The sequence below is a fragment of the Anser anser genome, assembly GCF_964211835.1.
Source record: "Anser anser genome assembly, chromosome: W".
NCBI classification, from domain to species: domain Eukaryota; kingdom Metazoa; phylum Chordata; class Aves; order Anseriformes; family Anatidae; genus Anser; species Anser anser.
The window spans coordinates 1,153,114-1,177,536 of NC_139731.1; the positions used below are offsets into that span (position 1 = coordinate 1,153,114).

Below are 24,423 nucleotides of genomic sequence, written 5' to 3' on the forward strand. Positions count from 1 at the left end.
AGGGCATTACCCAAAAGCCATTTGAACACTGACTGGCACAGGGCATCAACCACCTCTCTAGGAAGCCTGTTCCAGTGTTTGACCACCCACCCTCACGGTAAAGAAATTTTTCCTAATGTCTTATCAAATACACTGAATAAAAATCTGCCTCGTTCTCACTGATCCCCATGGAACTGTGAAAACTGCTCATCTCTTGAGCAAGGCATTACGATGGCCTCAGCTGTGAGCTTATGGCCTATGGGCTCAGTATTACTTCCTTGTGCATAAACGTACCCGATATGCACCACCAAGGAAGGAAGGAAGCCTTGTTTGCAGTTGCTCTTGCCCATGTACATTCTTAGTTTCAGAGATTTTAGTCAGAAGACACAAATTGTTGGGATGGGAAAAAAGAAAACAGCTACAAACTCACTGTCTGAAACACCTCAGTGTTGCTGCTGCTACAAAAAGCCAGTTTGTGTGACTGCTCTCTAGTACAGAAGTCACAAAAACATTGCACAAAATTGTATCTGTAGCTGCTACGAACACACTGTTGTTCCCCCAACTCCACCTCCTCACTGCTCCACAAGGGAAGGATTTCATCCTAAATCTCAACATAATTATGATGTCACCCTAATATAAACCTAACCAAAATTTTAAAGTATTCACCACAAACCAATAGGCAGGCGAACTACTACCTACAGCACAAAATCCATAATTTTCTAGTTGCCTGTAATCAATTAAAAAAAAGATTCCTAAAGCACACAGATATTTTTTCTTTAATATATACTACTTGCAGTCAGAGGCCAGGTATTCACAGGAAACAAACAACATCCATGCTCAAAGTTCTTTGCTGTTACTTCTTAATCCAGAACTGTGAACATGGCAGCAATCCAAAATCCAGTTTAATTTTTCTTAAGGTAAGCCATAATAAAGGTATTATCTACATCTTTAATATTTAGCTACTCTAGCAGTTCATCTAGCTCCTTTGGGGACTCAATTGTCTCTGCAGGTCCCTTCCAACTCAGGATATTCTATGATTCCTGAAAGACTACTGAGAGGCTCAAAGACGGGCCTATGTGGTACTTGGTCAGAACCAGAGGATCCCTTTCAACCCAGATCTGAGTGCTATAAATTTAGGTCCTTGATACCGTGGCCCCCTAACAGGATAATCAAATCACTGTTGTTCCTCTCTTTAACACGTTCCAAAGTCAAATCTAAATAACAATCAAAAAAAGGAACAGTAAATACAGGATGAAGAATGGAAGGAGCAGTGGTGTTTGTATCTTATCGGTAAGACTTTGATAAAAAAACTTAAGATACAGCTTAGTAGTCTGGTAACATTTGTATTAGTTTTCTTTTTGGAGTACATGCATTTGTTACTCATGATGAATAAAAATAATGCATACCAGGCTGATGTGAACTCTGTGTGGGCATCTTTCGCTTTTTACTGTCTTTAACAACAATAATTTAACAACTTTAAAGCAAACTAAGGCAAGAGTCAGATTATTTTTTCTACCTAATCATAATTTTTACTTTTAACCTGCAAGCATGGGAGAACAGATCTCATGCCAGAAGGCCTAAAGTTCATTACTACTTTCAAGAAAAGAGCTTGCGTACACTCACAAGAATTACACTTAACAAAACTACTAATGCGTCCTGCTATTTTCAGTTGTCTCTTGCATGTGTAAAGCTCTCACCCTTCGTCTTTTCCAGAATTTGCATGTTTACAGAGGAAGTATCACTTTGTACTAAATAAAACACTTACCAAAGACAGTAACACCTATTCAAAAGCCGGTTTGTAGGCAAAGTTTAAAGCTCTCCTCCTGGAGAGGCAATCCACTTACATAAGCCAAAATGGGAAGTCTCTCTGACACGTTTACTCTTATGACAAAACCAAGAACCATAACATTCAATAGGCACTATGTGGAAAAAATCATTACTGTTTTAAAACTGCTCTAAAATACCTTTATTTCTAATTTTCCATATGCAACTTATAGCAGTCAAAAACATCTGCAGCCGTAAGGAGCAATGCAGCTTGCTAGCCAAGGAACTACTACTCCAAACTCCTTCCCCCATCCTCTTTTACATACCCGCAGGAGCGCAGCTGACAAACGCATTTCTTCAAGGATGCAACCTTGTGCAAAGGCACAGGAGACGTGGGAGGCATGTTTGCTAAGAAAAACGGTTACAGATCAGGTAATGCTCTATAGTGGAAAAATCTCCTTAGCAGCAGCAGTCCCTGGAGACAGTGGTATCAGAAAAGAATCTGGGAACCTCCAGAAGCATCATTAGAGCGCACAACGATGGTACAGACTGTACTGACAGAGCACATCCCAGCTCATCAGCTCCTTTCCTGGCCTGGTGGTGTCCTGACCAGAGCTCTGTGGGTCCTGCTTTCAAGGCCCTCCTGATCAGGGCACCACTCCTTGGGACAGTCACCTAGGAAGCCTTTGTGAAGTCACCAGCGCCAGGCTGTAGAGCACACAGTTCTGCAAGCAACACGGCTCTGTTTATTCCAGACAGCCCACAGATATTGTCTGAGCTTCCAATTCTGTCTCTGACCATGACTAGATCAACATGGAAATGGAGTATTACAAAACATTCCCCTCTTAGCTGTTCTGCTGCTAGTGCTTTGGTACAAGAACAAAGTATCTTCAATGAGTTAGCAGTCAGCAGCCACCTTATAACTTCCACAACTGGCCACATAAATCTCTTTTCATTAAACCTGTCAAATTCTGCTTTAAAAGGAAAATGTCATATATACGTTTTAAGAAGAATCTCAACCTTTCTCCAACTGTTTTGGAAGAAAAGATGAGAAAGATACACCAGAACTGAAAAACAAAATTGCTTTGAAATGCTTCAAAATACTGTAAACACATAAGGTTAGGGGTCAGTACTCCTGTAGTACATAGTTTATCTGGCGGAATTTGAACTTTTACAATTTTTTCCCCTATTTTATATATTGTCAGTTAGCTACATCACAATGTCATAAACATGTATGTATACATAATATACATACTTATAAAAATTAGATAATATCTACTGTTCAGAAATAAAGTAGCATTAACACTATCACAAACCATAAATTTTTAAAACTTCATTTAAAAAATTTTATTCAGTAAACTGTCTAAAAGAATATGCACTTCAGTGTCAGTTTTTTGTTTTTTTTTTTTTTTTAAATAAAGGGGGGTCTTTATCAACCGGGAAAACCGATGGTAATACTTGACTAGAAGTCTCAAAAGGAGAGGAGAATCATACGAAGAGAGAGCACAAAATACACACGTTTTTCAAAAAGGCAAGACAGATTTTAATAAGGAGTTCATTACTTCTCATTTGAGTCTGTTTTTCCATTTTCTAAAATTACATCATACCCACATCATCTGCTATTTTTTAAACTGTGTTTACAAAATATATCATTTTGTACACAGCTGATGGGCTGTTCGCAGAATACTGAAGTGGATTACATAGAATTGGAGGAACGAGGGAAGGCAACTGACGCTTGAACAAGCGGTCTGGAATATAGGCTCAGCAAGAAATAAAAGGAACACAGCTTCTCATCTGGGTAGTGTTTGGAGAAGATACTACACTCACAAGTGCACCATAATTATAATACTATGGTTATGCTTATGCTCTACAAATTCTATCCTGATGATGGTTCCTTTGTGCCCAGCTTCTCATTCAACTGCTCTTCATCTGGAATAAAAAACGTATTAGTTAACATCGTGTAATATTCAATTAACTGACAGAAATACTGTTCCAGAAATATCTGGCGTATATTAAAAGAAAACATATAAAATGTTACTTCTAATTTTTTTAGTTGTTTCCAGTCTGATAAAATTATCTGCTACCAATACAGCTTTTGCTTAAATTTGTGGCTAAGTTACTTTATTGCACCTGTACAGCAGAATTAAGAGGAAAATAGATAGCACGAGTGTTCATGTTCCATTTCAAGAGAATGCTTGGAAGCCTTGCTCAGGTTGCCTCCTATACTGGCAGTATCTTAGTCCAAAATATCTTCTATTCTACCCTTTGATAAGGAAAATAAGAAAAAGGCACAGTCATGCTCACAATCAACTTCCGTCACAGCCTCACCTGCTCTTTTCACAAAATAATACACTAAAACAACACTAAGTGTTAAGTTCTGTATTACAGCACTGGGGGAAAAGACTATGCGCCTTAGAAAGTCAAAGTTATTTTTCAGAGCTGTAACTAGCAGACTCACAGCAGCAGAATTTTATTTCTCTTACTTCAAGTGAGGTTACTGTAAAGCAGAACTAAGCAATCTAACCTAAACCACTTACAAATAAATTTACAAATAACATGAGTCATGCATACAGTAAGCTTTCCTCCTCAAGCACCACTTGAAAAAGCATCACAAACTTTGTTTGATAATTTAAACTGGTAATCCATAGCAAAACACAAATCTCACTCGTCCTTGAGACTGACCTGTTCTGCTAAACTCCTAGCATGCCACTAAAAATATGTTTTGGTGAAACAATCTTCTGTATAGCTATTACTGGCTCATCTTCATTTATGTATATCAAAAGTCAACCTTGGATCTAATAAAGCACTGCAACAATGGTTAACCAAAGAGGACGCTATACTGGAAGCACAGGGGACAGGCTGGAATTCAGGAGAGAACCATAGAATGGTTTGAGTTAGAAGGGACCTTAAAGATCACCTGATTCCACCCCCCCCACCATAAGCAGGGACACCTCCCACTAGACCAGGTTGCTCAAAGCCCCATCTAGCCTGGCCTTGAACACTTCCAGGGATGGGAATATTTCATAGTAAAAAGTGTACCAGTAAGTATTATAGACTGAACACCTGACTGAAACCAAAAAAGTTCCAGTTACCTACAGTGCATTTCTAAATAGCCAAATTTGCTCAGAGTAAACATTATTTCATATCAACCTCATGAATTCTCAAAATTTAACTTCAGATTCAGCTGCAGATTTCCTTAGAAAGTCAAAGAATAACTTTTCTCCTACTTGCAAGATGCTGATAAAACTAGAGAAAGGAAGCCTGTTTGCTTTGCTTTTGTCTCACCTTCCATAGGGAATAAGCATACAAATAATCTTTCATCCCACACTTCCCTATCAAGGTTCAGCTGTTCAGAGTAGGACACCTATGGCAGTATATCTGGAGTCAAAATGGACAACACCTTGTTACTTTAGCACAAATACGTGGACACTTACCCTTCAGTTTATGTATTAAGTCTAATGGGATTTTGTGTATCCTTGATGCCATTTCCTCCAGATCTTGAGAGAACACCAGCAAAGGCAACAGGGAATGATTTCCTTTGGGAAAAGATAACGGTGATGGTGTCTTGGTAAATTCTTCATCCAACCTGAACAGATCCAGAGCGCTGCAAAAATCATCTCTTTCTTTTTCTGGTCTAAGATTTAGGTCTGATATATAACTTACAGATTCATCTCCAGTATGTGTCTGATGCAGTTTCTCTCTATTTCCAGATGCAATCTTTTTCAGCATTTCGTATCTGCTGAACTGAGACTGTACATCTAGATTTGATTTTTGAGCACAGTCTTTAATTTTTGTACTACCTGGTACATCCTTGCTGTTCAATACATCAAAATCAGACTCCGAGCTTGTAGATTTATTAGCATCTATGCTATCAAAATCTTTTGGAAGAGTCTCATGCAGTATTCCTGCCTCAGCTACTTCACAGTTGTCAGAACTTAACACTGAAGGTGCATCCCACTGCAGAATTCTATCCACTAGAGAATCCCAAAGTTGGTTTGAGGGTACAGTATTTATTTTACTATTGCTTTCTGAAAAAATATCCAGAGTATTTACACTGTTCTCTACATCTAGACAAGTAGATTCTTCTGTCTTTTGTACAAAATTTCTGCTCAAAACAGTGTGCTCTAATTCCTGTTCTTTATCACTCTCATTCTCTTGCACTCCAGATGTTTCCCAAACTGGACATCCACTGATATTATTTATCCTCATCTGGTTCTGAGCTGTAAATTCTGTACAACTTAGTTGGGACTTTGTTTCTAACAAGGGAGAATCAAAGTCAGGTACAGGAGATGAAGAGGTAGACCAGACTAAAGTAGGATCTGCTTTATTCTGTACTGTAGGACTAGCATCCATTGGAGCTTCTTCTGTCATGACTTCAGCTGGGGCCAGCTCTGTGTCTGATGAGTTGTCAGTCTGAATAGCTTTTCTCCACGAGCTTCTGATTTCAGTAACTAAATGAAACAAACCCAGGTAAAATTTTAGTTCTTTCATACTCTCCATTAATGTATTTCTCTTCGGTCACTTTAGTAACATAAACAATCCACAAAAGAGGATGTAATTACTGCTTTATACTGCGTACGCTAGTTTTCCCAGCCATTTGCCCCACAACAGAAAGGGGACTCCACACACAGGGCACATCCACGTTAAAGCAAATTTACAGTGTGTTCATTAGTCATAGTACACTGTGTTACACAAAAAGGAGCCGGTTAGGATAACTTGCAGCTTCACTAAGTGAATTACTTTTCTTCTTGTGTGGTATCTACAATGTCAATGAATTAATCACATTTCTAATCAGTGACAGAGTATTATAAAAGCAGGGTTTAGACTTACGCAGATTTTCAGGAGTTCGGGGAATTTGCCGCCTTGTCAAAAATGGGTTAAAAGTCAGTGAGCTAATGAGATCTTCTAATGTTATTCCTTCTCCACCACCACTCTGAGGTGACTCAGATGTCACGGTTTTTACAACCTGTAGGATGTTAGAAAAGCGCAAATTCTGAGAAAACAAAATTGTAACTTCTTTGTTTCTGCCAACCTATGGACCCAAGCAAATACCATTCTTCAAATCATCTGAAGAATCTGGAACCTCTTGACTCGTCTGCAGTTTACTGTTTGGGCTTAAAAATGAGCACAGTGACCTACAAACATAAAATTAAGATACAGGAGTGAAATCAGAATTTGATTTGAAGCTCCCTAGTCGTCTATGAATCCATCTTAAAAATAAGAAAATGGGCTCAGAAGATACTTGAGACGCTGGTCAAGAATAGTACAAGAATGAAGATTAGAGCTACATTTCCAACAACAGAACATCTCAGCAGATGACAACCAACTGCCCCCTTTCAGTGAAAGATGTAATTTACTTTCCAAATCAAGCTACAGTAAATTTAATAAGTTTTCTAAAGGAATACCTCATTTAAATCTTAACTAAAATATTGGAAACAAAGAAGTTAAATCCTTGCCTAGAAACCCCAAGCCTGTTAAATATTTAGCTCATAGAATTTCAGAAACAAAAAAGGACTGCTAAATTCTAAATATATGCAGTCATTTGTAGATTAAAATACAAAAGGTGGTAAAAATCATACCATGATTCTACTGAAAGCACTACTCACTTCATGATGGCTGTACTGGGTCTGGCTGGGATGGAGTTAACTTTCCCTGCAGCAGCCAATACAGTGCTGGCACAGCATCAGGAATCCCTCTAACCCCCCCAAGAGCCAGCAGGCTGGGGGTGGGCAAAAGGTGAGAAAGGAACATCACCAGGGCAGCTGACCTAAAGCAGCCAAAGGAGTATTCCATACCATATGTCACATACAGCAATAAAAGGTGGAAAAAGGAAGAAGAGGGGAGGGGTGGGCTCTCATTGTAAAAACATCTGTTTTTACACGTGTGCTACATGCGTTGAGGCCCTGCTTTAAGAACGTGGTCAAGCATCGCTAGTTTGTAGGAAGTAGAGAGTAATTTCTTTCCTCTGCACTTCCACACAGCCTTTGCCTGTTATTTTTTTTTCCCTTTTGCCCTTTCCCTTTTTTCCCTTTAGTTAAATTATTTTATTAATAATATTTTTTCCTTCAATTAAGTTATCCTTATCTCAACTCATGAGTTGTTTCTTCCCTTTTCTTCTTCCCCTCCTCTTCTGAGTTGTGGTGGAGTTCAGCTGCCTAGCAAGGTAAAACCACCACAATGGCTTAAAATTATAACTGCTCAAGCTCTACGCTTTCAGGTTTAGTTAACTGGGTGGTCACTCCTCAAATTTGGTGATTACTACCTAACAGAAAAATCTGTTCATATAAACAGATTAGAAGAGGTATTTATGATAACATTGGCAATTTGTTCTCTGAACTTAACGACCATTTATGTAAAAAAAATTTTTTTGAAAATCACAACATTTCCTAACCTCTTCTGCCAGTTCCTCTCTGGCTTTCTTAAGAGGGTCTTCCTTTTGGACAGCAGACCCTGTCTGGATAACTGTATTCTCCAATGATTCTGAAATGGTGAGGTCCTCCTCCGTCTCCTCTGAGATCTTTGGAGTGACAGGTTTTTCTTTCCCATTGTAAGTTTCAATATGGAAGTCCTAGAGGAATACACAGGAATTATTAGAAGTTTTAAATTCAAGCGTCCGAAAACTAGCATGAAGGAGCTGCTGCGCAAATTCTGAGAGCAATGGCTTCTGTGTTTATGTCAATGAAAATATCTCAAAGTCTTAAATTCTAACTAATCACAAACCATTTTGACACTCGTATTTTTGAAAAAGTAGAACATAAATAGCAGCTACAATAAACTATTGTACAGAACACATGATTTATCACCTGCAATTACCTTTAAACACACTGCAGTGAACAACTGTACAATGGTCAACTGCACATCCAAGTTGCCTTTAGGCCCCATTATACCCCTTAATTTCACACACAGCTTAAAGGAACCAGTGTGACCATTGTTCATATCAAAAAAACTGTTTCAGCTGGCAGGGAATCTGTGACAAACAGTATGTTGTGCTAGAAGTCAGCAGCAAGTGCCTATATTTCTTCTTGTCCTTTCCTAGTGCTTACAGAAGTTTGTGGCAGTTAGCTTTCACTGTCTACGACTCATTCAGAAACGTAGTCATATGATTTAAAAAAAAAGAAAAGCATGCTAGGTCTAGGCTCCAATCAATGCAAAAAAGCAAGTACTACAGAAGTTTAACTTCTTTGACATTTAGGACAATACTGAAGAATAACCTTTTCAATTAACGTGTCACTGCTTTCAGATGCTTCTGACAAGTCCAAAGATTCTGAAGAGATCCTAAAAAGAAAAAACCCATTTTAGAAAGAAAATAAGTGGCATGCAAGCCTTAGTAAAATGCCATCATATACTTGTGCACACCGTATCTGTCCGTTACGATTTCTCTCAGTTCGTCCCGGTCATCAGAAGGCAACTTTACTATAGGGAGAACATGTGACAATTAGAGCAGATTCAGCCCTACTTGTGTATCAGTCTCCCAAACTTTATAATTATGAAATTCTTTTACTTGATTACCACATAGAAAAATAAGTGTTTTTGCAGTATTTTTTGCAAACAAGTCTTCTACATTCTGCTATCAAACATAACTGCAAAGTCTTCTGCAGACTTGATAACGTACTTTTCCCTAGATATTCTTCCTCCAAATCCCTCTGATATCCACAGATCTGCCTGAAAGCAAACTCATAAATATTTAAACACACATCATCTGGTTACCAAATACTCAAGTCTTATCAGTTCTGATGACTGTAGTGTTAATGGCAACACTCTACCATCTGATGTACAGCCCTCATTAGTTAAGAACGTTATCAAAATTAGTTAAGAATAATGGCAACTTTAACTTACTGGTAGCTGTCTTTACAATCACAAATAGACAAAAAAATGCTGTGTCAAGTCAGTGAGAGAAATACACGATTTAATTGTTAACTACTTGGACAACTTTTGAGATTCATATGCAAATACATCTGCTGATGACTAAGTATAGGACAGCCTCCTTTGCTAACTCCCTCTCTCTTCTATTAGGCAACTTGCAACTATCTGTAGGATTTCTATCCTGAAACAGCATTATTCAAAAAGGGCATTAAACTTTCCTGCACTTACAAAATGACAGGTCAAAACCTTTCATAATACTGTATATAATACTATAGTCTTGTGTTTTAATCTTTTGTTGGAACTGTAATAACAGAAGTGACAAAGTGATTTTAGAAGACTTGTGAGAAAAGCCCCATTCATAAAGTATTAGCACGATAGTTTTGCTCAAGTCTGGGATTTCCGTTTGGTTTTGTTTGGAGTTTTCTTCTTTTTTTCTTTTGTTGTTTTACTTTTTTCTTTAAACACAAAACCAGGGAACATGTGAATATCTGTTCTCTTGGTCTCAGGCAGTAACAACTATGTATTGGCTACCTCATCCCAGCCTGAGAAAGAGAGTTCTCCATTTTTTCCCCTCTGCCTCTTGAAACTTGAATGAATGTTGTTAAAAAGTTGCAGCTAAAAACTTGCAACTCCACTGCTGCACATTCTACCTGGCAGCAGCCAGTTGGTCCCTCTGTCTTCAGATGGAGAAAGCCACAGTTACATCAGGACCATCTTGCCCAATTAGGTAGTTGTGACATGTAAGGAGTGGGCTAATGAAATATATTCCTTTGATGCTTACAAATAAGCTTCTCTGATTTCCACTGCCCTTTTTTTCCCCAATCAATTTCTCATTGAAGTCATACCATCTTGTTGGTTGTAGTGTTGAATTATCCATCATACTTCCCGATGTCTCATCATCTTTCTTGTAATTTATATCATAAATGGAGTCACAAATATCTAGAAAATGTCAGAGTTTTAGTATTGCTTCTTTTGTTTTGCTATCATTCAGGCTTCCCAGGTGATAAAAGCGACTCAGACCACCTCTGTACAATATTCACAAGATGGAATTCATTAACACTTCAAGCAAATTCATAACCAGTGCAAGTGGATCTTAATATTTTTGCTTGGGAACCACCTGCAGCCACAGATGCCACTAACAGCCACCACCTATTTGTGTTGTTTCAGAATGCATGTTCCAGAGATAGGATTCTATCTGCTCCCCTACACATATTAATGAAGATGAAAGAACGTTAGGCAATTGTGACGAGCATTCATTCAGAACCAGGTTATCAAAGACTGTCAAAGAGACTTGCAAACAAAAGTAGGAAGTCTTCCAGACTCAAAGGAACTTCTTTTCCCTCTTCCCACCACAATTGATAGAAGCTCCTCTGGTCCACATACCTGGAATTCATGTTGTAAGGTAACATGAGACTGTATCCTCATAAGCTTCTTCTGCAGTATGAAGAGAGTGACATAGCTTGTAATAAATCAAGATCCTATCAAAAGGAAAAAAAAATACAAGCAAGCTGAGTAAAAGTGTGTAACATCAGCAATTAACACATTTACAATAGCTTTTCTTCAAAGCAGCACCCAGACTCAACATGAAACTTTTGCTGTCTCTGCTGTGTGCCTAGGCAAGGGTATAATCTTGAATCTCTGTAGAAATACGAGTGTCTGAATGAAACCGTTGGTCATATAACACTTTAAAGGGGAAAACCACAACTCTGCAGATGTTCAGTGACAGCACATGAAAGCTCTATTTCCAGAGCAGAGGGAAAAAAAAAGTATTAACCCTTATTTATGCTGATCTACTGTCTTGACAAAGTAGTTCCACTCACCATCTCAAATGAAGACACCAGCTGTCTTTAAGTTAAGCGCATCTTCTTTGCAAAAAGAAAAACTAGTTCATAAAGCAATTTCTGCTACGCTGTACTATCTAATTCACTAACCTTATATACAAAGCTTAACAGAGCTATATAGCATTCTATTGCAATAAAACACATCAACTTAGACGTATACCCCTCCTATCTTCATTCTTTTTCTTCCCCAGAATCAGATAAACTGAACAGTACTTACTGGATCTGGACCTCTCTTTAAACAAAAAGCACACTAGTCAAGAAAGCTTTTCCACTTCATTTCCAACTCCTTCTGTTTTCCAGAAATCGATTCTCTCAATGACATACAATGTTGCTCTTCTATTTTTTGCCTATAACATGAGCATGAAAAATGAACAGGAATACATTTGTTGTTGGCGATAAAAATTCTGCTTAAAAATGGAGCATATTACATGTTCCCCTCATGCTGCAAAACCTTTGATATGCAGGAACTTATTCATGCATTTGTTCTTGCACAAAAAAATAAATAAAATTCACAATCTAAAAATCAGCTGCTAGATTGTCCTTGTGCTTCTTTACAGCAGAATTAGAAAAACCATGCTAAAATACAAGCTTAAACTTTCCCTAAGCTAGTTTCAGTTCAAGTTTTAAAATCACAGAGCTAATTATGTAATAGGAAAAAAGCAGATCATCTAACAAACCAGACCTCCAAGAACAAACCCTAAAATATCCATGAAGCAAGGGCAAGAGAATGAAGTTACCTAGTGAAGAATTACAAAGATTACTTGAATGGACAATCAAGACAAAGGTGAATTTGTCAGAGGCAGAGGGGGAAAAAAACAGAACTAACGTTCTCACTATAAACAATAATTTTAGAAAAGATTCTAAGACAATCTTCAAACTAAAGAACAAGACAAAAATTCCAGACAAATACCTCACTGCTTTCAAATTCGATAGTATTTTATTTTGGAATTCACTTGTATTCTTGATGTCTTGGAAATGTTTTGATTTAAATTGACAACATTCATCTCTTAAGATCCTCAGGGCTTCATTTAATAACTGAATGACTGTTAAAAAATTCAGTTTTTCACCTTCATATAAATTTCCTGTACACACCTTGAAGTATTCCAAGAGAAAAAACGTATACGTGAACAATCACAACACATCAATATCAGAAAGTTATGTCTTCTATATTCAGCACAAGCACACAATGTTCCAGTTTGCAGTTTGATTCCATCCCTGTTTGTTAGATTTAAGCTTCAGGTTGGTTTTCCTGATTAGCATCATCTGCTTGAAGACAGGCTAAAAAGCTGTACGAACTAAGAATGCTTCAACTAATGGGGTATTCTTTTTAAAGACTGCCTCAGAAGATGGTGCAGGCCTAAACAGCACATATACTGCACACTAGAAACAAAATCCATTAGGAATGATAGTTCAAATGGCCAAGTTTTATAATGTCTGACCAATGAAAATTCAAGTGGTAATCAGACAGATTTAACAATGCAGTTACTTAAAAGTTCATAACTTAAACACCACCAATACAGAACAGCAGCATAATCACAACAAACTTTTACATACTTTTTTTAGGACAAAAGGACAAAAAATCACTTACTTCGTGCATTTCACTTTCAACTTTGTCAGCCAACAGCTGTGGAACATTGACATTAGTTCCAGCTAAAGTGTACTGATCAACATGCCCTTCAATTACAGAGTCTACGATTTCAGTTTCCTTTTTCAGAGATGTCCATTACAAATGTCCACATATTGCGGACCTTAATAGGCAAGAAGGACAAAAATACTACATTAAAATGTTTGCTGAAATACTATAATGGCACAATATCAAAACAGCGTAAGAGCAGATGAAAGGGCTAGCATAATCATAGGCAGACAATCAGAAATACCAGTATCTGAGAGCAAGTGTTGTAAAAACGTTAGAAATACAGTAATCTGCCACAGATTAAGAATACTCACCTTTTGAATTCTCTCTGTTTTGTCATTTTTGTTTTGGTCATTGAGTTTCATCCTACACGCACATGCAAGACAGAAGTGGACTACAATGAAATTATGGTTCATAACATTTCTTAGAGCTAAGAAATTCATTTTATATATGCTAACTTAGCTCCAAGGAAAAGTACTTACTTAAACAACTGTTGCTGGTGGTATGCATATTCAGATTTTATCTGTTTTATTTCTTTAATTAAAAACCTAAGGAAAAAAAAATCAACAGTTACCACAGATTTTTTTTTTAATATAGTTTTTCTCTGCTACTCTCAGAATTCCTTACAATCATTATGTGATTACACTTATTCTTTCCAAATCTGCATACTGGAGCAGTTTTGGAACAATGCAAACATGGATATACAAGTTCCTTACCATGACACTGTAGAGAAAATGACACTGTACAGCCTGGAAAGCCACTAAGATATTTATAAATTTAGCTGTAACTTATTCTATTGCAATGGCATGGCTTTTATTAGACCAAGTACATTAATGAAGTTACTAGTTACTACTATACTCAGCATCATTCCTATTCAGCACACCCACTGACTGCATTACCAAGTCATCTTCAGTGCAGTCAAAAAGTTGCCCAGATTGCTCACACATGACTGTATTGCTTTTCCAGCTAATATCAGGGTATGTTCAAGTTATCAGTAAGAATTAGGATCTGAAAGCCTAAAATGTGTTTGACTTGCTTTAAGAAGCAAACTTTCCCAGATCAAATTTTCATCAGCTTTCTCTGATTGAGGGGTGTGTAGCAGACACACACCACGTGTCTTAGCGGCAATGCCTCTGATTTTTGATCCAAAGTCATGAAACAGACTGATCCCCTTTTACGCAGCTAAGTTCCATGCACTGAAACTGCTCTTTTACCTACACTGCATCCCCTCCTCCTTTTCTGCTCTTTCCCAAATAGCTTGCAACCGCCCGCTACAGTACCCCTGTCATGTGAAGTATCCTACCCAATTTCTGTAAATTCCAGTGATATATAACTATGTAACTGACCAAAGTTCCAGTTATTCTTGTTTCCCAAACTGCAAGTGATTTTCATAAACAAGAATAAAGAAAAAGCATAATGTTGGTGAAATAATTAAGGGCTATGCAAATAAGACGTGTCCCACACTGATAAAGCAATGACCAAATATCTCATCCTGAAACAGTTTTATTCTACGATATGATCCTTAAAGTATTAAGAAATCATAGTGCTATACATGCAGAATTCCTGGATCATTTTTAGTGCCCAGGTAATCCTATCTTCCAGTATATAGCACCTCCTAACTGAAAAACTAATTTCTTCCAAACAGTAGAACAGTTGATTAAAGGAGGCAAAGGGGGAAAAAAATAGGACATTCAGCAAAACTCACAAGGAAAAAATCAGATGCATTCTACTCAAATCCTTTTAAAAACACATGCAAAAAAGTTTTATGAAAATACTCGATTTCTTTAAATACATTACTTACTGTGATTTTTTGTTATATTCTCGAATAATATCCTCCTTTTGCAAAATTTGCAGGAGTTTATTACATGCCACACTACATCTTACTTCTGCCTTGTACATACCCTCAGGCATTAAGTTTACAGCTTCAGCAAAAGATGTATTGCTGCCTAAATGAAAGTTAATAATTGAGTTATATCATTCACTTTTAGCAAATAGACAACTTCCTGTTCTACCTAGTTTTAATTAAGAGAATCACAAACAAGGTTGCCCATTTTACCTGGACTGAAGTAGAGTATTCAGGATACTATCTTTTTTGCCAGTTCTTTCTATTGCATACATCCTCCCTCCTTCACTCTCACCCACTTTCCCCGTTCTTTATGTCACCAAAAGAACATTAAATGCCTAGAACAGACAGTCCTGATCTTTCAGAATTACTCATGTTGTGAAAAAGAGCACAGGCTGAAAAGAATACTTTTGAACTGAACCATTGCACGCGTGCACAGACAACCCACCTCCACATCACACAGACAAACTTAGGAACAAGATCTATAAAACAACAGCAAGGAAAATAATCTGCATTGTTCTACCGGCAACAGCTTTATGCTAGTGCACAGCAACCCTGTTAAAAACTTTGAACTGAGCAACCAACACTGACCTAACTTAAAGCTCTTGGCATATGTTAAAGCACTTCACAGATTCACCATCAAACCAGACAAGTGAAATAATGTTATTATTCTGTTACAGCTTACCTACAGAGTTCTTTCTCAGGTTCTCAATCATTACATATCTTGCAAACCGATACATTAGGTGAATAAATTTATGACCAGCAGGAGAAAGAAATGAAGAAGTTGCAATTTGAGGAAGACAGCTTTTGCTTTCATTCTTGAACAAGTTAAATAGATTTTAAACACAAAATTAGACTAAGGAATAAAACCTAAACAACAGCCATCAAACACTCTGCTGAGTACAAAAACACTGCAGCCTACTTATTAGCAAGTCCGATGCAAAGCTAATTTACCTTGCCACCATCGTTGACGCTTTTTCTAGTCCAAGGAAGAGACTGACACTTTTTGAACATTCTACCACCACCCCTAGTTCCGTATATAAAAAATAGCTCTGAGGCAAAGACTGAAATCAGTGTTAGGTAAATATTAAAAACTTCTGCTCTCCTCACTCCTAAATGTAATCCCTTCCGATTCATATTTTCTACTGAGGTCATTAATCAGTGTATTTTGTCACACTTTTATCTTGCTCAAAGATTTTGTATGGCTGGCTTTCACCTTGTCAAAAATAAAAGTGCTCCAGTACCTTAAAGATCTAGAAATCAGATCTTTATTAAAACAAATGCAGCATGAGAAGGCATAGTAATCAATGATTCCTGAAGCAAGCCATTTTGTCTCTTTCCATTTAGAAAGCCTGCCTTAAACTTTATTCTCTTTTCCCCATGAAGAAAGATTAACATTAAAAGTTTTTCATGCATCTGAAACCACTTTTACAATAACAAACACTCTCTCATTTAATTTAAGCAATTATCTCCCACGTTGAAGCAAATTATTCTCAATGATGGAAGGAATCTCACACAGATTTTAGATGATACTGGTAGGTCCCTTCCAAATCAGTATACTCTACAATTCTATGACTTCTGTGTAATAAAATATTGTCATCCAAAAGCAATACACAACAGTTTTCTGATCCAAAATTAAGACTTTGCCACCTATGCTCTGCCAAACAATTTTTTTAAGAAGTCTATCATCAGCTGTGTGAAATAAGGCATAAGATAAAACCTATTTGTCTAGTAAAGCAACTTTATTTAAAACTCAAATATGTTCTCTCAAAACAAAAGAATGAGGTCACAGAAACCAGCAGCATATCAATTCCCACTCTTGTAATACTTACTGTGATATCTTTTAGCCATGAACAACATTGCTTCCTAAATTCACTATCTCTGGTTATTTGTTCTGGTAACATACAGTCCCTTTTCCATGCAAAAACAGCAGAGGGGAGAAGAGAGGGAAAAAAAAAAGCAACTTCAAAACATACCCAAATACTCAGTTACATAATTAACCACTACAACATCTGAACTAAGACGAAGTTTTCTTAGTGATGTCCCCTGGAGAACTCAGAGAATATGGTAATATTGCCTACGAGAAGAATAGCTACAAGTCTGTTAAATAGCTAGGTCTTCTTGCCATAAAAAGTTAATTACAGACTATTTCAGAAACAAATTTGTCTGCAGTTCTTTTTAACTCAGGAAAAGAAAGTGAAAAAGCAGCCTGAGAACTTATAATTTTCTTAACAATGGTTCTCCTCCAGCCATTTCTTTAAATTGTACGGTAAAATAGTTCAGCTATATGAGAATACATTAAGATAGGGTTCTCACAATGTTGAAGATTTTAGCAGGTATTCATAAAAGGAAGAAGTTACTTGATGTTTGGTAAGGGAAATGAATGGAAGAGATAAATTATTTTTCAGCTAGGAAAAATTTTTACCAAACTTGTCAAGTTACAGCTACTGTCAGAAACCTTTTTAACTAGGGCAAGTTTTCTTATGCATTACAGACTTGTGATAAAAGGGAAATGAGTTCTGTGACAGCACGTTCTTTACCTACAGTACTCCTCGGGAGACCGTTTTTTTACTTCAGCACCCATGCAAACCACATGGTTCGTTATGTGCACAGCACGAACTGAGCAACCCAAAGGCTCACCTGAAAACTTCTTCTGCACGCATCTCATCCAACTTGGTAAACAAGAACTGGGCAACAACGCGGAAAGCACCTACGTTTGGTGTATCAAACATAGACCTAGCAAACAAACACACAGCTGCGTCAGGAACGGTTAGGCTAAGGAGTTTATAGAGCGTTTTTACCGGTCGCTCAGGACTAATGCGGGATACCATTTTGTAACGCCATTCGGACACGTCCCCCTCACCACGCACCACAGAAGGCCCCCACACACAAACACACACACCCCGCCATGTTCTCCCCCTCCCCGGCCGCCCCCGGGGCTCACACGCCCAGATCGAGCTCCCTGTCGAAGAACTCCGCAGCAGCATCCGGGTCGAAGCCGAGCGCCAGCAGGCAGAGCCAGAGGTGGGTTCGCTCCCAGTCGCTGCCCATGGTACCGGCTGGAACATCCGCCGCCGCCGCCGCCGTCTCCCCCTGCCCCTGCTCCCACCCCTGCCTCCGTCGCCCCGCTGCCATTTTCCCCGTCCCGCCAAAACCGCGCTCCCGCCGCGAGACGCCTCGCCGTGCCCTGATTGGCCGCGCTCCGCGCGCTGCCCGCTGGGAAGTGTAGTCCGGGAGGTGGTGCTCCCTGTCCCGGGCACCGCCGCCATCTTGCGGCCGCCGCCTGGGCGGGGCCGGTCAGGCGCCTCCGCCCTTATTCCTTGCTAATCCCCTCACAGACCCGAGGCGGACACCAGGCTGCGCAGTTCAGTCTTTTATTTCAAGGCATTTCCGTGACTCGGAAGTTCTCGCAGCAGCCCGCCCGGCGGCCCCGTCACATCCCCCAGCCGCGGGCTCGGCCTGATCCCCAGAGAGACGTGCAGCGAGCGCTGCTCGCCGGGCGCCCACCGTCCCCGCTGCTACAGGAAGCTAGCCCGGGTCCTCGTTAAAAAAAGATTATCGCTGACACCAGAAATACCTCTACCTTCGGTTCCCTCTCTTGACCGTCATTATTATTTTTTTTAATTATTTTTCTATTGTCCAAACCTGTTTCTGTCTCTTCCCTTTTCCCTCGCTCTTTCCAACGTCTTCCCCTTTCATTTTTAGCTCCCGTCCTTCCTTCTGGAAGGAACATCCTGTTATAAATGACTGAGTCCCAAATAGGATTACAATCAAAGTTTACAATTTATTAAATGAATAGAGGCAAGCAAACAGCGCTGGGTGCACCGGGAGTCTCTGCTCCACCAGGACGCACACCTGTTACGTAAGGCGGCTGGTTTTTATGCTCCTAGGCTAATACATATTCATTACTACTTCTAGAAGAGGCAGGGTTATTATAATTGGTTTCCCGAATCCGAAGTCCTCCCAGGTGCACCTGCTTATCAGTCTCTGTTGGTTTCTCGGGGGCCGCTCGGACAGGGAGGCTCGTATTCTTCCTCCTTATCTAGTGGTCTCTTGGCCGGCTGTGAGAAGTTACTGCACGTCTGTGCAAAGTCAGCAGTTTTTCTCTGAAGAAATCCCTTTGTTCTCTTCTCACCTAAACCCAGGCCTCAATGTTAACCCTTCACACCCCTTAGTGGCACGAATTGCTGGACTATTCCTTACAATTCCTCCCTTTTTTTTTTTCAATATCATCAATTCGTGTCTCTTCTTCAACTTTTGTTAGTAGCAGTTGGATTTCATCAGTCAGTTCTCGGGGTGTCCATTTCTTAAGCATCATTATCGACACATCACCTTTTCTCTCCCAAAGTCATCACAAATTGGGTGCTATTTATTATCTGCCGTATCAACAACGTAAAGCAAGGTATCATACAAGGTATAAACAATAATGTCATTACACCACATAAAAATAAAAATAGCATTCTTTTAACCCATGGTCCACCGGGCAACCATGGAAAGAAATCCCAATCCATACCCTTCCAAGTTTGTACTGGGACGTGGGCTAGCTTTTTAATTTCTTTTGTTATCTGCTTAACCACTTTCCCATTATCATCAATTTGTAAACAACAATTAGAATCGTTCAGTTTTCCACACACTCCCCCTTCTTCTGCTAGTAAATAGTCTAAGACCATTCTACGTTGAAAGATAGCATTCCTCATCTGAGTGGATTGATCAGCCAGAAGATCCAAGGTCGTCGCTGTTTGATTGGTTACAACTTCGAGGATAGCTTGCGACCTAATTGTTCGGTTCAAATTATAAATAGGTTCTCGGGCTCCTGACACCAACTCATTCGGGTTCCAGGTAGCTGGCCCATAATGCTGTATGATTCTTTCAGGAGGCCATTCATCCTTTCCCCATTTTTGGGCACTATCCCCGGATAAGGAAGTATCAATAGATCGTTTTACTCTGTTCAGGTCATCATATAATCTTATTCCTAAATGATTTCCTTGTGTTTGTGACAATAAAAAGAACAAGGGTCTTATGTACCCCACATAGCATATTCCCGACCAGTTTCCGGGTAGCCTCTTGTAAGCATGTTTGCCACACACCCAATAATGTCTCTTTAGGGCCCACGTCCCGTTTGGAAAATGACCATCCCATCCATCTTTACCCTTTGGGGCGTGATAATACAGAGTGTCCTTGTTACCGAGTGGTCCTGTTACAATGTCTGCCCCGTTTGTACTCATATATGCACGCTTCCAAGCTCCCACGTTGGGTTTCCACTTACAGTCACAATTCAGTTCTCTTTGGCGACCTGTCATATTATAAGCCTTTTTCGCCGTCCAATCTTGAGAGTGTGGGAAGCGCCTTCAATCATGGGGTTGGGCCCGCTTTCAAAGCTTGTGTTACCATTCAGCCCTTCAGGGTGATCCAGCTCCTGGAAAAACTAATCACAATTTTATTATGGGTTTAAAAGGTTCTCATGTTATTTTTCTCAGGACAAACTGATCTTGGTGTGGGAGAAGTCCGGTCGAGGCACTCTCACTCGGCGGTCAATACCCATAGGGGTTGCCTCCCTCGGTAGACCATACACGCCGCAGTGGAGGGTCCTACCCCGGTCTTGCCTTCTCCCTTTCCTCCCTTCAGCCTTGTCCTCTTTATCCAGTGCCCTTAATTCATGCAGAACCTCATTGCTGGGATATCAGTTCCTCTTTAGTCTCAGTTTCAGTTCCCCAGGAGTGGACTCAACCCTCCAGGCTTCGGTAGTTATTGGTCCTTTTATTCTGGATGCGTGGGTCCAACCCCTTTCTGCTGTTCTCACAGCTGTTTCAGTAGTAAGTAAAACAAGGTACAGTCCCTCCCATCGGGGGTTCAATGATTCTTCTCTCCAGGTTTTTATTAAGACCTTGTCTCCTGGTTGTATTTTATGAATAGCAAATCCTAAAGGTGGTGTCTGAGTCATCATCCCAATTTCTCTTAGCTCCTGTAATCTCCTTCCAATGGTAATTATGTATTTCTGGATACTATGATCCTCAACTACATTGTTCCCTAGGGGCATCCCTTGAGAATAAGGCATACCATATAACATTTCATATGATGATAACCAGTCTCACTGTGTGGTTTAGTTCTTATGTTTAAAAGTGCCAATGGTAAGCATTTCGTCCAGGGCAGCTGTGTCTCGATCATTAACTTAGCCAATTGTTGTTTTATTGTTTGATTCATCCTTTCTACTTTCCCTGAGCTCTGTGGGTGCCACGGAGTGTGGTATTCCCACTGAATACCTTTCAAGGGGTACATCCTTCAAATCTTTGTGGCTGGCGTATGTTCGATTATTTCCACACAATTGTGTTCCAACGGTCCTTCTTCTGGAACGGTTCCTAGAAATACTGCTGGATATAACAGGTTAGTCGTTTTCAAGGTTATGTCATCTTGTTCAGTTAGGATTGCCTGATATTTCATCATCCAGCTGGGTGATAACCAGTGCCCCCCCCCCCCTTTGTTCCAAAACGGTTGTTACCATATGTGGTCCAAAAACTTCAATATGTTTTCCCATTTGAAGGCAAATAATTTTCTACTATCTTTATCAAGAGGTATGCAAAAGAAGGCATCCTTTAAATCTATCACGGTAAACCATTTATATTTCCCTTTCACAGATGTTAACAATGTGTAAGGATTAGCTACTACCGGGTGAATATTCTTTGTTATTTCATTTATTGCTCTAAGATCTTGTACAAATCTATACTCGCCATTCGGCTTCTTTACTGGAAAAATTGGAGTATTGTATTCCGACTTACATTCTTCCAGAATCTGATATTTGAGAAATTTGTCAATAATTTTCACCATTCCTGTGCCTAGCTTCTATCTTAAGTGGATATTGTTTGATTCAAACAGGTTTGGCTCCTTCCTTTAATTCCACCTTTACCAGTTGTGCCAGTTTCGACTTCCCTGGTACATCTGTTTCCCGTACTGTTGCTATAACTGCATTTTCTACTTCTCTTGGAATATTAACAAAGGGTTTATCTTTGATCATTAGGATTTGGCCTACTTTGGACTCAGGTACCTTCATTATTAATTCTCCATCCTCAAAGGTTATTGTTGCATCTAATTTGGCTAATAGATCCCGTCCCAAGAGTGGCATCGGGCATTCTGGTACATACTAAAATTCATGGGTTAGTTCCTTACCCCCAAAACGCAAATCAAGGGGTTGTAAGAATGACCATTCCTCCTCTTTCCCTGTGGCTCCAATTATTGCAGTTGTCTTAGTTCCTAATCGTCCTTTTAAACTATTTAACACTGAATATGTTGCTCCTATTACATTTACAGCCTAATTAACACAGAGAAAGAAGCTCCCATAACCAACAAAAAATTCAAGCCTCTGTCTTCGTTTCCTAGCTTTATTTCAACTAGTGGACCTGCTAGGGTAGATGCCCCAGGTCCCCATCATTCCTGACTGTTGTAAGTTTGTCCTGCAGCCTAAGACAATTTCTTTCTGATATCAGGGGCTGATTGCCCTGGAAAGAGGCTAGCCAGTTGCCTCTCTCTCTCTTTTTTTTTTTTTTTTTAAGCCAGGTCCATTTTTTTTTTTCATTGCATTTCAAAGTTGGTCCAGAAATTCAAAAATTCCATAAATTCCATAGGGGTTTCTTTTGGACCTTGTTGGAACAGATTCTCAACTCCCAATAGCCAATTTAACCAGATTTTAGTATTTACATAATTTCCGGGGTGATTAGGATCTCAGTGAGGGGGTCGGTCAGGGGAATGCAATCGTTGAAAGTTCCCTGAGCGGTCCCATTGGCAATCTGAGCTCACACAGGAACTCAGGTTGTTTCAAGAGTTAGCTGCTTTTCTGTTTCCACGACAACTCTCTCGGACCCATCACGGTCCCCCTGCCCCAGAGGGTTCACACCCGCGATTTAGAGATCTCAGCCTCGGGTTGAGACGGAACTATTAACATTCCTACATCCTCCTTCCCTGCTCATTCAACTTCAAACAGCTCTGTTAAATACTACATGCCACACAACCTTTAACACCTTCAACAATCCTTTTAACACTTCCTTTATCTTTCTCCAGCCCGTACTTTTCTAATGCCAACACCAAAGGCTCAGTCAGGGGCCAACTTAATTCCAAACCTTTTCCCTCCAACATGCTGAAACAACATATCACTATACAACATTTCATCCTATTTTCCTTCTCTCCTCAAAAACATTAATTGCAAGACACTATTATAGTCGATTGATACATAAAGTGGCCATTTAGTTTATATAGTGGCCACCATTGATTGCAATACTTAGTGGAAGTCCTCTTGCTTTCTGTGCCCCCATTTCTAACAATATCCTTCCAATGTGCCAATATGCACCCAAGGAGGCTTTTTTTTTTTTTTTTTAGGACGCCTTTTTTTTTGGATTTTCCCCTTTTCCTTGATTTCCCATTCCCTTTTATTTATTTATATTAGTTACTGTCCCTTGTTTCAATTTCCACGCAAACCTTTTTATTGCAGGTTTTTACTATCTTTTCCTAATCTTCTTCCCAAATGTCCCAATTCTCTGGGATTAAACTCTTCTTTCCACATACAAACTTTACTATTTCAGATTATTAATGAGCCCCATTCCAATCATAAATCCGCAGGACTTCGGAAAAACACCTGAAGCACTCAGCCTTCTGTCTTCTAGACAAACAATAACACCTTTTCCACAAAATTTACATTTCAATAAGACCGAATTTCAAGCCAAATGCTAATTTTTCTCATGCACTTTGTTAGTAAGCCTACACAAAACAAGGAATCACTCCTGTGTATCCGTCAAGATGGGGGTTTAAAAAGGTATTGAGGCCTAAATAAATTCGCTCTCCCCCTTCTTACCGAATTCCCAGGGCTCAGGCCCGAACCACCAAAGAAGTTACTCTCCGTTCTACCACTTTGATAATCAGTCAGCCCCCCTCCCCCGATACTTGGGAAACTGACCGAACACCACCGCGAATATACCCAAACTTCTAAACTGTTACTTAGATAATGCTCCCACCTTCCTCCTTGACACAGTCAAAACATTTAAGAACAAAACAGGATTACAAGATGCACCACCGGGGGTGGATTGTTAGGATATAGAGGTGGTAGGTTATCCAATGACTCCCATTCATCATCTTTTTCTTTTTCCTTTTTTTTTTTATTTTTTACTTTTTTGTTCTCTTCTTCGTCAAACTTCTCGTCTGCTTTTAGTGTAAATATTGAGGCTGGAAAAGGACGTGAGATCCTGATCCATAATCCTGCATAATCACTTTCCTCCTGGCTAAAAGGTTCCTTTGAATTAACATGTATATTTAAGGCCTGGCAAACCCAGTCTTCAAAGGATCCGAAAACGGGCCAAAAGACATGTGGTCTTAAAGGCTCCTTTGGCCATTCTGTCATACAATACTGGACCATTTTTAATTTACTTTTTCCCTTTTCTGGGGCCCCTATCGTTCCAATTTCTAATCATTATCCCTAATGGACTTTCTGGTGGTATGTCTGGTAATTTGCTCCCTTTTCT

At 39.3% G+C, this 24,423-nt stretch overlaps 2 protein-coding genes across 2 annotated transcripts; both read right to left on the reverse strand.

The window, feature by feature from the left end:
- Nucleotides 1–293: 293 nt before the first annotated feature.
- Nucleotides 294–18,028, reverse strand: LOC310888608 (HAUS augmin-like complex subunit 6). The gene is given in 17 exon segments (XM_083815483.1): nt 294–3,672; nt 5,178–6,194; nt 6,574–6,709; nt 8,135–8,311; nt 8,955–9,018; nt 10,452–10,545; nt 11,661–11,679; nt 12,054–12,539; nt 13,036–13,168; nt 13,170–13,195; nt 13,395–13,446; nt 13,563–13,628; nt 14,882–15,026; nt 15,609–15,741; nt 16,756–16,834; nt 17,564–17,659; nt 17,868–18,028. Coding segments are annotated over 17 exon segments (2,883 nt in total). The 5' UTR covers nt 17,975–18,028; the 3' UTR covers nt 294–3,619.
- Nucleotides 18,029–18,281: 253 nt separating this feature from the next.
- Nucleotides 18,282–24,044, reverse strand: LOC310888673 (endogenous retrovirus group 3 member 1 Env polyprotein-like). The gene is made up of 2 exons (XM_083815615.1): nt 21,184–24,044; nt 18,282–20,348 (listed from the first exon to the last, which is right to left on the reverse strand). Exon 2 carries the CDS (start codon nt 20,221–20,223, stop codon nt 19,252–19,254), a length of 972 nt encoding a protein of 323 aa, XP_083671741.1. The 5' UTR covers nt 20,224–20,348; nt 21,184–24,044; the 3' UTR covers nt 18,282–19,251.
- Nucleotides 24,045–24,423: the final 379 nt, after the last annotated feature.